The sequence below is a fragment of the Cydia pomonella genome, unplaced genomic scaffold (genome assembly GCF_033807575.1).
Source record: "Cydia pomonella isolate Wapato2018A unplaced genomic scaffold, ilCydPomo1 PGA_scaffold_203, whole genome shotgun sequence".
In the NCBI taxonomy this organism is placed as follows: Eukaryota; Metazoa; Arthropoda; class Insecta; order Lepidoptera; family Tortricidae; genus Cydia; species Cydia pomonella.
This window is the reverse complement of record NW_026907843.1, coordinates 347,722-363,973: the sequence shown is the minus strand read 5'-3', so window position 1 is coordinate 363,973 and position 16,252 is coordinate 347,722. Positions and strand designations below refer to the sequence as shown.

The following is a 16,252-nucleotide window of genomic DNA, read 5'->3' as shown; positions in this document are numbered from 1 at the left end:
TCGTAGGTATAAGAAATTTATTTGCATATCAATCAGCTTTCCTCTCGGGAAATGTGAAATAAAATTAGATATGACTTCCTCTAAACTGATTTTTTTTTACCATCGGTAATAATATTTTTTATCTATTTATGTATATCCAACTGTTTAACACCAGCGGCGGTATCATGGTCGCATTTTTATCACTTGTTATGTCATGCATCACTTTCGCACTTACACGCTTATTAGAACGTGACAAGCATCATGACAGATGACAGACCTCTCATGCACGAAAAGGACCCTCTCCTTTCTTCCTATCCCTCTCTTCTCTTTTTTAACTTTTAAGCTATATAAATAAATAATTGTGTCTTGTCCACAGAGAAACCCGGATTACATCAGCAGCGGCACTTGCCGGAGGCACGGAGCGACCAGAGCCCGCGTTGACGTCTTCGTTTAGTTTTTTCAACTTGGTGCCCGGACCCACAGGGGGTAATGTTTGGAGACAAGTAGGCCATATTCATGGGCGCATGGTGAGGCTCCACACCATAGTGTGGCCCGGTGGTCAACTTGTAGCGCATGGCCAGTCTTCGGGCGCCCGCACCATATACCGCATCGTCACAGCCTTAGCACCACCATTTGTAATGGAAGGAGAACTAGACGAAGACGGTCAATGCTTAAGAGGACTCCCCTGCCATCGACCACAAACTTCCGATAAAGACAACCTCACCCTGGCTTTTAATGATTTGGAAAGAGATGATGATGACCATCAACCTACAGATTTTTTCTTTCCTACACCGAAACCTACGATTCTTCCGAAAATGGCTACTCACTGTTGCTATGGACTAGCGATGGATTTATTAGAAAATATTGCCCAGGAATTGGAATTTGATTTTCATCTATATCTAGTCGAAGATGGACTTTATGGATCTCGTAAGCTAGTGAGATCCTTTAGTAAACTGCATGAGTTCACAAACTTTTTGAATGATGAGCCCATGTTTACTATGTCAGAACACCTTAATTATCGAGCTCAGTTTCGGAATGGTTTCAAAGCCAATAGTAAAGAACAATATAGTGATCCAAATTATGATGATAATATAGACGAAGAGAGCCAGAAATGGAATGGAATTGTCGGAGATTTAGTATCTGGATCCGCCCACATGTCTTTCGCGGCACTCAGCGTGTCTGCGGCACGCGCGGAAGTGATTGACTTCAGTCAACCTTATTTTTATAGCGGCATATCACTTTTAGCAGCTCCGAACCAAAAGGCCGATATACCATTATTAGCGTTTCTACTGCCATTTTCAACTGAATTATGGATTGCCATATTTTTGTCTCTAAATGTGACCGCCATCGCGGTTGCTATATACGAATGGCTGTCACCTTTTGGTTTAAATCCTTGGGGCCGACAAAGGTCAAAGAACTTTAGCCTTTCTAGCGCGCTATGGGTGATGTGGGGTCTTTTATGTGGACATTTAGTAGCATTTAAAGCTCCTAAGAGTTGGCCTAATAAGTTCCTTATAAATGTCTGGGGTGGCTTTTCTGTGATATTCGTTGCCAGTTACACTGCCAATATTGCCGCTCTAATAGCAGGATTATTTTTTCACAATGCTGTTGATGACTATCAAGGACGAAATAACGTATGTAATACACACTTATATTGTGTACTAATGTTTTAAATTTGATAACATAAATATGTGAACATTTTGTTTTAGTGGCTTTCTTTGCGAGTGGGTACAGCAAAATCATCCATATCGGAGTACTACGTTCAAAGAGGCAATCCACAATTGGCACAAAGGATGAGAGGCTACGCACTTCAGAACATTGAAGAAGGCATTCAACGATTGAGGTATGATATAAATATTTGGTATACGATTACGGAATATCTGACTAATGGGTAATCTTTCGTTTTTATAAAGGCTTTTATTTGAGCTCATATACTCGTACATATTTAAATCGCTTATAGATATTTTAAAAATAAGTACCTAGCAGTGGTTATATGGAATCATAAAACTTTCTGATTCAGTGTACTGTGGATTTATCAGTCAGGCACTTTATATGATTCAGTAGGTTTTATTTTATTTTCTGATTCAGCGCCTGCATCTGCATTTGAACAATTAGCACCATAAACATCCATTCAGATCTATTAACTTTTATTCTACGGGAAGGGTACTGAAACAAACATTCCACTCGTTATTATAAAGTCGTGTAGGTTGCGCGCGGCTCCGGAAAACAACACCTTATTCTTAATAGGATTGGTCTATTTTTTCCGTAATCGTCGTATCCTGGCGTTGGAGTTTATTTTACTTTCCATTTCGAGTTTTAAGGTTTCACTCGGGTTTTATTTTCGCACTTCGTGTTTATGAGGCAGGCCACGGTATTTATATTCACGGCCCGTAATAATGTTTAGCGTGCTTATATGATGATTATCATGTAATTTGATGGTACTTTCATATATGGTATTTGTGTATTTCAGGAATCGAACGTTGGACCTTTTGATAGCAGATACTCCTGTTTTAGACTACTACCGCGCCACTGATCACGGCTGCAAGCTGCAGCGGGTAGGAGACCACGCTTTCATAGAAGACACTTATGCAATAGGAATGGCCAAGGGATTTCCTTTACAGGTATATTTTGAATGTGGTTCTCCGTCTTGTTATATAGTCTTAGTTTTCAAACACTCTTATGTTGTCTGAATAAGCATAATAAACTCAAATTAAATTACTTTATCAACCTAATTGTGCCACTACTAAAATGCTGGGCAACGAAAGTGACGGATGAAAGAAGAGTGCACGCAGCGGAAATAAATTGAGAGAAGGATTGGATTAAGAATGTGTATATAAGGGGAAGTTTGAAAGTAGCACCGGTAGCAGAGAAGACAAGGAGTTGTAGGCTAGCGCGGTATGGGCATGTAATAAGGAGGGTTGGATGCCATATAGGAAAATAATGTTAGAGACTGTGATTAGAGATGAATGTTGATGGTCGGAGAGCGGATGGTAGATCCAAGAAACGATGGATGGATTGTGTGAAAGAGGATATGAAAAGAAAAGAGTGAGTGCTGAGGTGATTAAAAATAGAGAATGGAAGAGAATAACATGTTGTGCCGACTCCATATAACATGGGAAGGGCAGGCACATAGGGCAGGAATAAGAAGATAGGTAACTATTTTGTTAAGATACCAGCAGAAAAGTTAGTTTACGTTTGCTGCCGATGTAAAATGTACCAGGAAACAAAGATTTGGACACATAAACCGTTAAGTAATTTTTTTTATTTCGTGAATAACGGGAACCAAATGCCATAATTCTACATAAGTTAGAAAAATGTTGTAATGTTTACGTTTTTTTGTGTCAGATAATATTTTTAATAAAATCCCGCTTTTTTTTTTTAAATTTAAAGATGAATGAAAGTTACTGTGTCAGATGTATAAAGTAGTGGAGGAAAGTTATTATACGAGTACCTATTTGTAGAGTTACAAGAAAGGGCTATATCATTTTTCATGTACACCATATTAGTATTGCGGGCATTACACGTGACTAAAAAGTGAACAGAGGTATTGCGGGCATTACAAAAAAAAATTACGGGTATTATTATTAATTAATTACGGGTGAATGAAAAATGAACGGTAATATAAAATATCTACTCGTCTTGCCGAAGTCTAACAATAGCACGAGACGTTAAGAATTCAACTTCTACGTCCTAATTTACGTATTTATTGCTCGAAGCACAGGAAATTATATGTGAGCTTAACTCGTAAGCATCTCATTTGTATCAGTTCCGAACGCTAGGGAAGTTAAAGTGGGCGGGATCAATCCACCCGGCGTGATTGCCATATACACGGTGTTTTTTTAACTCCGTTAACTTCGGTGTATGGCTAAGTACTTTTAAGGACTGAATGGCTAAAATGTAAATCTAAACACTAACCAATATGTAAATAGGCCCTAAGGCAAGTGTACATACTCGTAACGGGCTTATCAGATAAAAATAAAACATCAAACAATCTTTGAGTAAGTTACTTAATTTAAGCTTAGGAATGCACCCTTGAAATTTACGGACTTGAAACACCGTGTAAATATAAACAAATACAAAGAACTCTTTCATATTTCTAATAATAATTTAATGATGCAAAGTTATTCTAAATTTCTTGTCTGACTCACTCATAAGATTACATTCATGCCGCTCCTTACAGTAGCTGAATACGCGAGAATAAATATTTATCTTTAGTTATTGTTTGTCGAAATAATAGTTCTTACTAAATATCTCATACAATATACCGGGTGTTTCCTGTAACAGGAGCAATAAATAGACAAACCAATGATATGAGTGTATACTATATATCACACACATGTAAAGTATCCACATAGTCGCAAGAAGGACTCGTGAAAAAGACTTTCGGATCGTGAAAGATTGATAGATGACGCACGCGAACTGCTAATGGTATGATCGATAGCGGGGTGTCGTGTCGCGCTGGCTTAGACGATTATACGTCATTTTATCATGACATCGTTCAATAAACCTCTGAGGTTTACGCGTTCAACGACATAAATCAACGCATCGTACAGCGTTTGTTTCAATTCGTGAGAGAACGTTTTCAATATTATTTTCAATTCGCTCCCAGTCGATAGAAAAGCAAAGGTTATGACTTTACTATTATTGAAATAAATAAATATCATAAGACATTAATATTATGTTATTCAATACTTAGTCCCACAGTAACGGAGGGCGCAGTGGTGGAATGTCATCGATCCCAGTGCGCCCTCATAAACGGCAAAGTGGGTGAAACGCCGGAGTGGGTTTAGTGGGTAGGGCCAATTCTCCCCCCCCTCTTGCCAGGAGAGGGGAAAGGAGCGGCGAGTCCCACACACTGTGCGTAAATGCATTCCCACTCCGTCAAAAAAAAAAAAAAAAAAAAAAAAGTCCCACAGTAAGCTCAATAGGCTTGTGTAGTGGGTACTTAGACAACGATATAAGTATATAATGTATACATATTAATGTATAAATAATTAAATACATAAAAAATACCCATGATTCAGGAACAAATATACGTGCTCATCACCCGAATAAAAACCCTTACCAGGATTTGAACCCGGAACCATCGATCATTATTTTCATGTAAATATGGCTGAGCTTATTATAAAGATATAATTTCAATTGTTACAGAAAAGTATATCAGCGGCGATAGCCAAGTATTCAACGAATGGGTATATGGATATATTAACTGATAAGTGGTATGGAGGATTACCATGTTTCAAATTGAGCCAAGACTATGGAATTCAGCCAAAACCGCTTGGTAAGTTTCCAATTAATAAGTTATTCTGTTAGTATTTAACGTAAATCAGTTGTAAGCAATTTGTTCGAGAGAGCTCGTGAATTATCACAGGCTAGTTGGGAATGGTGTCGTATATCACTATTTTATGCGTGTTCGCTACATCCACGCAGTCAGCTGGCTCGTCTCTGGCGGAAATTTCATTAGAATTTATCGCCACCCGCGTTAATCCGACCCCTCAGCGGGAGGGGGGAGGGGAACCGCCAGGCGACCTAAAAGATTAAACATAGGATTTATCGTTAAAAAAAGAATCGCTCACTCTCGTGCTTATTTCCTGTTTGTTTTGTAAAGAGGTGCTCAAAATGACATTATGCATGGGAGACATATCACCATGTAATAGGCCAATTCGAACACACAACACTGATATCAGAATCACATCTAACTAATGTCATTCAGTTATCGTGCATTTCGCTCGTACTTGTCTGTAAAAGTATTGGCGCGGGCGAGATGCACGATAAGTAAATAACATGATTCAAATAATAATAATGATGTTCTGATGTACTGACAAGACACACTGGTACTGTAACGTTCGAATTGGCCTGTATGACTAGCCAATAAATTATATGACTACCCAACACTGAATTCCTGTGGTTCATATTTAGATATCCTTAAAAATAATTAAATAGAATAAAAATAACTTCTCACATTCATCAAAGTGAGTACTTACATAAGCACTTTATGTGGTCACTATTACGTTACGTACCACCGTGGTGCTGCATTTGTATCTTCTAGATTTTAAATTATACATTTTTGTTTCTCAATTTTGTCCAGCCTAGTTTGACTTTTTTGATTTTGTCCATTAAGATTTGTACAGTAACTTAATTCAGTAGGTAACTGAATACCTTTATACCTATTTATTATTTGCTAAATAATTTTATAACTTGCCAAGCTGCGCAGAGGATCGACTCGATACTTTGAGTGGGACATGTAAATTTCCTGATTTTTGACGGAAACTTTTTTATTGTCTTTACAATTTTGATTCAACATTCTTCCCAGATTTCAAACCTTCTTGTTAATACAATAAAAAACATTGTTGAGAAACAGAAAATTGTTAATGTCCGAATTCGAATATGGCGTGGATCCACTGTGCCCTCTATAAAAATGTATGAAATGGGTCGAACGTGATGTTAGTATTTCGGCTACCTTTTGTATTCTGCGCAAGTAATACATAATTGCACGAAGAGGAAAAATGGGCCGTTAAATTATACTTAGTAACGCTTTGTATTTACGTCAGTATTCGCATTCCAATAATAAGCTTACGATGTTGTGAAACTTGTGAATTATCAGTGAAAGTTTTACCTAAAGAGCAACTGCTTATTATTTTGTTATATTTTGCTTTGCTTTTGAATGAATGAATGAATAATGCTTTTATTCGAAACACACATACACAACAACATTAAAATAGGCTTAAATGTAGGTAGTTTAGAAGTTACAGTGCTGCTGGTGGTTCCAGAAAAGGATAACACTCAGCATGTGTCGTAGCACATGAGTAGTGTTACGACGCTGATATTCATTGTACCCATTGACACGTAAAACACAGAACATAAAAACAGAACCGAAGCACTGCAGAATACAACAGAATGTGTAGTTGACATTCACAACGTATTGTATAGGTCTATAAATATGAAATGAAATAAATGAAATAAATGTTTATTCAAAAGACAAACCTTAAAACTAAATCACAACTTCCGCCAAACCAGAGTATGGTTTGTTGGCAGACGAGGCTCCAAATAACATTAAGTGAAGGTTTTTTTATCTTATGTAGCTGGTAATATTCATATTAATAGCAATAGCACTAGCATATTTATACATGTATTTAATTAGGAATTAGTAGGTACCTATATTCCAATAATTTACATTATGATATATCCAAAAATGGATTATTTTTGAAAACTAAAACAAAATAATATAGTCAAATACTAATTGACCTAGTTAAATTGCAGGTTACCGAGTAGTCAGTTTTAAAACTTATAATTGAGTAATTAAAACACCTCGCTTCATTCTCTCTAATTATCCTGTGCATTAGGTAACTTTTTAACCGTACAAGGTATCATAAAATACATAATAATTATGTTTATTCATGAAATGAGATGAGTTTATTAGTTATAAATTATATAAAAAGTTATATAACAAATCTGTTTTCTTAGTATGTTGTATCTACAGACAATAAACAAGTCCAAATCGACAAAGATAGCGCTTGTCAATAACTACGAACATGTTGGAACTTGTTTGATCGGTATCGTGAACTTTTCCCCCAGTTTTCCCTCAATGTTCGCAGTTCAGGCATAGCGAGAGCGCGGGGGTGTCAGTTCTATAGCTATAGTGCATAAGCGAATCAAGTGCTCTTGCTGCGGTCACGAAAATCCGTCTGGAGGCCGGTGTATCTCTACTTATTTATTACCATGAGCGAGGTACCCTACGAGCTTTAATATATCGGTAATAAATACGTAGCAGAATTTTCTTTTGAATGCCACTCCTGGTTAAATCCGCTTTACTAGCGATTTTTCATATTTTTAAACATGTCCATATTCTAAAATGTGAGCTCCAGTTTTTACCTGAGACTCTAGGGCTAATAATAGCTACTTACCAATTGAACCGGGTTAGCTTAGATGAATATTCAAATATAAAGAGACTGTTCTTACAGCTTTCAGCATCGAATTCATCACAGTTTTAGAAATCGACGTCATTTTGCGAAGCAATTCATGCCATTTCTACCAATAATTACGTGTAGAACAATTGATGTATAGGGAAAGGTAAAAAATAAATATACAATAACTAAGGTAACATAATATAACCATTTAGTGCAACGAGATTATAGGTCATTCAATGATGTTTGAGTAACTTGACATCGAGGTTGTTGTAAATAAGTAACCGGTTTAATAATGACCATAACAAAATATTCGCTACGCAAAATATCACTTTCAGGTATTCTTCCAGATTACGAGTAATCAAAAGAAAAGTATAGTGTAGTATTCCGCGACATAATAACGTGTTAGTCAAATAGTGTGAACATTAACTTCTTCCTCGCGTTGTCCCGGCAATTTTCCACGGCTCATTGAACCTGGGGTCCGCTTGACAACTAATCCCAAGAATTGGCGTGGGTTTGGTTTTTAAGAAAGCGACTGCCATCTGACCTTCCAACCCAGAGGGTAAACTAGGCCTTGTTGGGATTAGTCCGGTTTCCTCACGATGTTTTCCTTCACCGAAAAGCAACTGATAAATATCAAATGATATTTCGTAGATAACAGTTTTATAACAGTTAGTAGTTTATCGGGAGCTCAATCAAAACAATATAAAAGGTAATCACGGTTTATATACCGGTCGATTTAAGTGGATATATCTTATACCTTTAAACGAGCAATTCTTGTATATATATATATATATATATATATTATATATATATATATATATATATATATATATATATATTTCCGGGATCTCGGAAACGGCTCTAACGATTTTGCTGAAATTTGGTATATGGGGGTTTTTGGGGGTAAACAATCGATCTAGATTAGTCTTATGTTTGGGAAAACGCGTGATTTCGAGTTTTCATGCGTTTTTCTTTCGACGCAGAATATGGTTGCTAATTTCGTGTTGCCGGCCACTGTCCGTCTGGTCCAGCGGGTTAAGACGCGGACTGCTAAACGAGTGTTACGGGTTCGAATCTCGCCCGGTGACTAACTTTTGTTTTTTTTTATATGTTCAATTTTATATATAATTTTTTAATTTTTATTGTTTTAGACAAGTTTCATTTAGTAAAAAAATGTAGTTAAGATTATCACCTATACACCACCATATTACAATAAATAGTTATAGCCGAGCAAAGCTCGGTCGCCCAGGTACTATAATTTAAGTGTCATTGGTACGAGCCGCGGTTTGAACCCGCTACCTCCGGTTTGCAAGTCGCACGCTTTTACCGCTAGGCCACCAGCGCGAACATTAACTACGTGCAAAAAATACGTAAGTAACGGATTAGCACTAATTATTATATTATTTCGCGGATTAGCACAGCAATACGTTTGTTTTGATTAATATGGATTACCGCAAAGTGATTCTATTATTTTTTTCCAGATTTCTAGAAATATCTGCTTGCTTTGAATCATGTTTTCAAATGAAGACTTACAGAAGAGTCAATTTCGATCAGCCTCTCTTTTTAATAATTTTAATTTAAGAAAAACGTAATTATGTAGGCATCCATCTCGGAGCTAAATTGCCTGAGGCATAAATGTTAAACGTGTAATTTATTTGAGTTGGAGGTAGAAACGTCAGTTAATTGATGTTAATACAAAAATGGCGTTACGCGATCACCTTTCTGATTGGTATTCCAGCCAGAAAACACTCAATTACTTCCCATTTTTCCATCCATTCGATATGAAAGGTGAATGTATTCGCCAATCAATGAAAGGGTCTCGGGTTCGATTTCCGCCCAGCGACAAATATTTACGAGGCGAATAAAAAGCATCCTTACGTCTGGAAGGGGTCTGGGGATTAGTTTCCTTCAGATCCACATTTATAAAACCGCTGCGGCGTGCAAACGAGTCTAGGCTTCTAGAATCAAGGAATGAAATGAGGTAAATGTTATTTTAATTTATACCCATTCAATATTGAATGATAAATATTCTTATACTAGGCTAAAAAAACCTTGACGCCTTAAATTGATGACGTATAGTCGCAAAATAGCATCTGGCAAGATACTATAATCAAAAATGACGTATATATTATAAGTTATGGATTATAATGTTGCTAGTAAGTTTTTTATTTCAATTAAGAGTGGTTGATGTTCATAAATATTATTGCTTCATAACTATTATCATTTGAACAGCCATACTACAGGTACTACAGGTATTTAACTAACTCTCATGGACCGATATCAAGCCCATTAATAAAGGCGATTACGGTTTCTTGGTCAAATAGTTTAGACATTGTTAACAAGTTTGGTGGTTGTATCTTGCCCAACTTGCGGCATGTTATCAGATATAAAAGTTATATTGTGTTAAATTGGAAATTATGATATGTTTATTAAATTACAGGATGAGAAATATCAAATACAAAATTGTTGTGAATATGTATGTGCTTTTGGTTTATAGTTGTAGAACTTTATACTTTGTTTGTTGTTGTTCAGTTGCGCTCGAAAATACGGGATTCGTTTCAAGCAACTTTCTTTTTAAAAACCATCTTTTAACTGCATTCAACGATTTTCAATAAAAATTTTTTTTTATGAAAATGAATCGACTGTCCTTGATGTAAGGCAGGTAAATTTGGCAGTTTATATTGACCACAAATACCTTTTTAATTAAGATTATATATTTTATTTACACATTATTAATGACAATGTTGAAAACGGGATTTAATTGCAAGTTAATTGCACAAAACTTTCAAGTTGATAAACAAGATCCAGTGCGGGTAGTTCGAAAAACTCGCGCAGCTAAAAGCTGTTGATGTTAATTTTATCCGGTCTTTCTCCAAAACCACGGTTAAATGCCGTCCTCGAAACGTGGGAGGTAATTTTAAAACTGAATTATATGCGATTAAGTAATACCGCTTAATTCTAAATTAATTTTACGGGTATTTTCAAGGTTTTATCTGGTGGTACCTAAGATTAAAAGTTATCTCATTATCTGTGATTTTTCCTTACCGCCCAATTTGAATTAGCTATCTTGTACTTATATGTACGATTTTCCGCATCTTACTTTTACAACGCAACTATAAAATTTTACTCAAATGAGCAAGATCAACTAAGCCAATGAAAAATCCACAAGCAAATTAAGCAATCAATCAAGTTTAACAATCGCTCAATTGGACATCTTACAAATTGGCAATCTGATGGATTGTGTAATGGGAGCTATACATCGCGGGGCATCGGAAATGAGTCTATTACGCAGAAGGATAGTCCCGTTGTATCCCTGACTATAAATATACACACTATACACATTTATACACATCAGGTACACTTGATATTTTGTGTGTATGTGAATACAAGTATTGCGTATGTATAAAATGACACCGTTGTTATATTTTATGCACTTCCAAAGAGAGCGACTTAATTATTTATCCGACCTTTTTTATTTTATATTAATAAAGCACGTGTTAAAGGTATAGTGTCTACTGGTTAAATCAACGGTTAAGGTAACTTAATACTATTGAAAGTTTAAACAGTATCTATTATTGGCATAAGTAAGAACGTACGAAGCAAGGCAATAATTATTTTACAGTACATATGGTGCTATTTTATCGCCCTAGTATGGTAACTAGCCCTATATGTGCGTATGTCATAAATTTAACTGTAAAACGTTGTACAATACACGTGCGAAAAGGTAATTCGCAACGAGTGGCGATAAATTAAAACACGACACGAGTTCCAATTTTTCGCACTTGTATCGTAATGTACTATATAATTATTTTCTGCTAATTAACAGTTGGTATAATAAACAAAACCTTATTAAATAAATAAGCGCTGTTAGGCTCCACCGAACTGTAATTGTTGTATAAATCTAAACAATTAGGGTAATGAATTAGGCAATATTTATTTTTATTGATTTATTTATTTAAACTTTATTGCACAAATACAAGTAAAAAGTACAATAGGCGGATTTAATTCCTTGAGGAAATCTCTACCAGTCAACCACTGGGTCAAACAGAAAGTATCTAGGTAGTGGTATTATTTTAATAGGGTTATCTATTATTTCCCATAAAGTTTTAAGTCACAATGTATTGTTTGTCCGCATTTTCGTTAGTCATATTTTGGTTTTTCTCCGTAACGCGTAACTTTTCAGGATTTCCATAAAACAAACCTAACTTAACCTAACCTATCTATAAGATTCAGACGGTTTCAGAATTATGCCTATTGATAATCTGACAATCACTACATTATGACTTTCAATAATTATGTCAAACAAAGGGATCTGATTTTAGTATCTGGGATGTGAAAGAGTTCAAATACGAACCCTTGTTATTTACATTTCTAATATAATTAGTATAAACAAACAACAGCTTACTAAATATTTGTCCGCCCTAAATAACCAGTAATATCCATTTGTAGGTGTAGCGGCTGTGGCGGGCGTGTTCCTCCTGCTCCTCGTGGGGATGATTGTTGGCTTCCTCATATTGATTCTGGAACACTTATTCTATAAATACACGTTGCCTGTTTTGCGACATCAACCAAAAGATGCTGTTTGGAGGAGCCGAAATGTTATGTTTTTCAGTCAGGTAAGAGTTACATTGTAAAAGATCGAATTAAAAGGTTTCATTGAAGACTATTCTTACAAATATACGATTGACATAACATGAACTTATCTAATGACCGAAAGTTACTTTGTCATAATAAGTTACAAGTACTACCCTTTAACGGAGAAACTTCGATTTTATATGGCAAAAATAAGCAACCTATAACACCTAACCTATAACTAATCTAACCTATAACTTCATTTCAAAATAACTGGGTTCAATTTTCCGTATATATTTCTGATACTTGTCTGAGCGTTAAAGGGACAAGACAACGCTTAATTTTACATAATTGCCTGAAAGTCGAGGTATCTGTCAAATCGAATAGTGCTATTTGCAGAATTGGGAACATGGTTTTTCAGCCAGGAAGAATTCTCTGAGGAAAGGATTTATTTCGACTCGCTCAGTTTAATCCGATTGAGGGGAGTTCAGTTACGTTCCGGTGGATTAATTTATGTTGTGGCATAAGGAATTACTCTTGAAGAGCACTAGATAATATTTAAAAAGTCTAAACGTGTAGTTCTGTAGGTATCTTAGATATTTAAAGTCTTATTATCTCTATAAGCGAAATTATGTAACGAAGCTATAAAAAAAGAAGTTTAGTTTGATTCTGGCCCGCAGAGCTTTTAAAGTGGCCACGAGGGACGCGTTATAAAGACATACTAAAGAATGAGAGAATGAGAATGAGAAAATATTTATTGCCACAAAAAATCTTATGAACAAAGTACAATAATAACCTTAAATACTAAATACAAATTAATTAGAAAGATAGGTAATTCATTACAATCGTACCTACGTGCTTACTTTCTTTATAGGTACTTGTAATGTCTGATTCGATTCGCTATATTTTATACCTATTGATCCACGCTATATCCCGCTCATTGTTAACCGATTCACAAATATTAAACTTGTACGTAATTCGCATAACCAAGTAAGGGTAGTTTGATATGTCAGTGACTTTTTGCAAAAAAAAAACTTTTTCACCTTTTTTAGTTTTATTTCTCTACATAATCTCCTTTCAACTCCATACACTTCATCCAACGATGTTCCAGTTTTTTCAACCCCTCCAAAAAATTTTTTTTGTCAAACCCTGAAAAATATGCTTCATTTTCAGCTATGACTTCCTCATTTGATGAAAATCTTTTCCCACCGAGCCCTTTCTTCATGTTTGGGAATAAAGAAATCACATGGGGCCAAATCTGGAGAATAAGGTGGGTGGGGCAGTATTTCGTAACGCAATTCTACTAATTTGGCTGTTGCGACTGCTGACGAGTGTGCAGGAGCATTGTCGTGGTGGAAAAGGATTTTCTTCTTTGCCAGATGTGGCCGTTTTTTCACAACTTCTGCCTTAAATCTTTCCAACAAAGTAGCATAATAAGGGCCATTTATTGTTTTACCTTTCTCTAAATAATCTATATAAATAACCCCTTGGCTGTCCCAAAAAATAGTGGCCATTACCTTTCCTGCCGAATTAACGGTCTTCGCTTTCTTTGGGGCCCGTTCGTTAGCAGAACTCCACTGTTTTGACTGATTTTTCGTCTCTGGTGTATAATGGTGGATCCATGTTTCATCCACCGGCGACCGGTTTGGCCTAGTGGGTAGTGACCCTGCCTATGAAGCTGATGGTCCCGGGTTCAAATCCTGGTAAGGGCATTTATTTGTGTGATGAGCATGAATATTTGGTTCTGAGTCATGGGTGTTTTCTATGTATTTAAGTATTTATATATTATATATATCGTTGTCTAAGTACCCACAACACAAGCCTTATTGAGCCTTACTGTGGGACTTAGTCAATTTGTGTAATAATGTCCTATAATGTTTATTTATTTATTTATCTACCATCACCAGTGATCGGAACTATGGGAGTAAAACTTTAACAAAACTTCTTAAGCGGACATAAAATAGTGCATACAGCCCACAAAATATTTACATTCGTAGATATTCGAATATTTTTAAGGCTATAAGCACTCTTTTTACGTCCGCTTGATAAGTTTTGTTAAAGTTTTATTCCCATAGTTCCGATCACTGACCGTCACAAATCGACGTAAAAATTCATTAGGATTACGCTTAAATTGGGCTAAGCATTGAACTTGTTTCACGAAGTCGTTTTTGATCGGCTATCAGCAAACGCGGCACCCATCTTGCGGAAAGCTTTTTCATATTCAAAATATTATGCAAGATATGAAAAACTCGTTCAGATGAAATGTGTACAGTCTCAGCTATCTCACGAATCTTCACTCGACGGTCATCCAAAACAATATCGTGAACTTTATTTACGACATCATCAGTGGTCACTTCAATCGGCCTTATGCGTCATTGGTAGTGGTACGTCCAGAACGAAATTCTGGAAACCACTTATGTACCATTCCATGAGATGGAGCAGATTGCCCACAATATTTTTTTAAACAGTTTCTTTAATAGTTTTTCCACGTAAAAAGTAATGTTTAATTAACACACGAAATTCGCTTTTCTCCATTTTCCAACATTATTCCGATCGTATTTGACATATGCCTCAACAACTTTTTTATTGCCCCGCCTTTTAAAAAAAACTGCCAGCTACCAAAGAGTTCAGAATTGTAATTAAAAAGTTTGTATGTTAAAATGATTTTTGTTTTACATAAAGTCACTGATTTCTCAAACCGCCCTCGTAGATTCAAACCACACCTCAGAAGTCAGTCGTGTCTGTAAATACGGCATGTGATAGGCGAGCAATCCAAATTGTATGAAGGTTCAGTCTAGGATTGGAAACAAAGGGAACGCGGGCACAATCGTGGGCCAATACTATGTGAAACCAAAATTTGTTGCTTGTGAGATCTGTACGGTTACTGCGAAAATGTAGCTTCGAAAAAAGTCTATATCCATCTCTATCGCTCCTGCATTATTCGAGTAACAGGGACGCGTATAGACTATTTTTGAACTTTGATGTTTGCAGTAGCCTGCCTGGTTGGATTACGCGCGGACGAGTTCATCGCGGCTTTTAACACTGAACGAGCACTTCAGACGGGGCATAATCTCCTTGAATTACTTTGTGTCTGCATTGCCTTTAATATTCCGATATCATGAATTCATGATTATAGAGAACTGTTGCGAACGGGGAACGTGGATTGGTTTAGTTTATTCTAATAGACAAAACAGTGAATTAAAATTACAGTAAAGAGCAAAGACGGGTCGTATAAGTCGTACTGTATTGAATTGCTTTACAAAATGAATTAGTTATTGTTGGACTCCAGTACTGTTGCAATTTATTGCAACAATGGTTCATTTCTTTAATAATTTGATTGTTTATACATCCCATTTTATCAGCTTACTTAATATTTAAAGCTGATAAAATTGTCCTTTCAAAACGTACTACATATGTTGTAACTTAGTAAGAAATCCTAAGTCTGAAATAAAGTCTTAATATTAAAACTTATGTCATTTTAGTCATTTCTAAATCTTAAATATTTTCTTTTCTTTACAGAAACTCTACAGATTTATTAACTGTGTAGAACTTGTGTCGCCACATCACGCCGCGCGAGAACTAGTAAACACTATACGGCAGGGGCACTTTACGTCGCTTTTCCAGAAAAGTGTTAAAAGGGTAATAATTTATTCAATTATGTTTTTAGATTAATCTGTTATTTCTAGATTACATCAGGAAGCACATTTGTTTCAGAAGGAACACGAACAGCGTAGAAGAAGACGGAGTAAAGCGCAGTTTTTTGAAATGATTCAAGAAATTCGAAGGTGTGTAGG

At 35.9% G+C, this 16,252-nt stretch overlaps 1 protein-coding gene across 1 annotated transcript in view; it reads left to right on the top strand.

Moving 5' to 3' along the window:
- Positions 1-16,252, top strand: part of LOC133533769 (uncharacterized) — a 77,672-nt gene that overhangs the window by 57,475 nt on the left and 3,945 nt on the right. Inside the window, exons 7-13 of the mRNA XM_061872811.1 lie at positions 356-1,613; positions 1,689-1,822; positions 2,450-2,600; positions 5,131-5,260; positions 12,336-12,502; positions 15,978-16,097; positions 16,173-16,243. Coding sequence (XP_061728795.1) covers positions 356-1,613; positions 1,689-1,822; positions 2,450-2,600; positions 5,131-5,260; positions 12,336-12,502; positions 15,978-16,097; positions 16,173-16,243 — 2,031 coding nt within the window. The remainder of the gene's footprint in view (positions 1-355; positions 1,614-1,688; positions 1,823-2,449; positions 2,601-5,130; positions 5,261-12,335; positions 12,503-15,977; positions 16,098-16,172; positions 16,244-16,252) is intronic.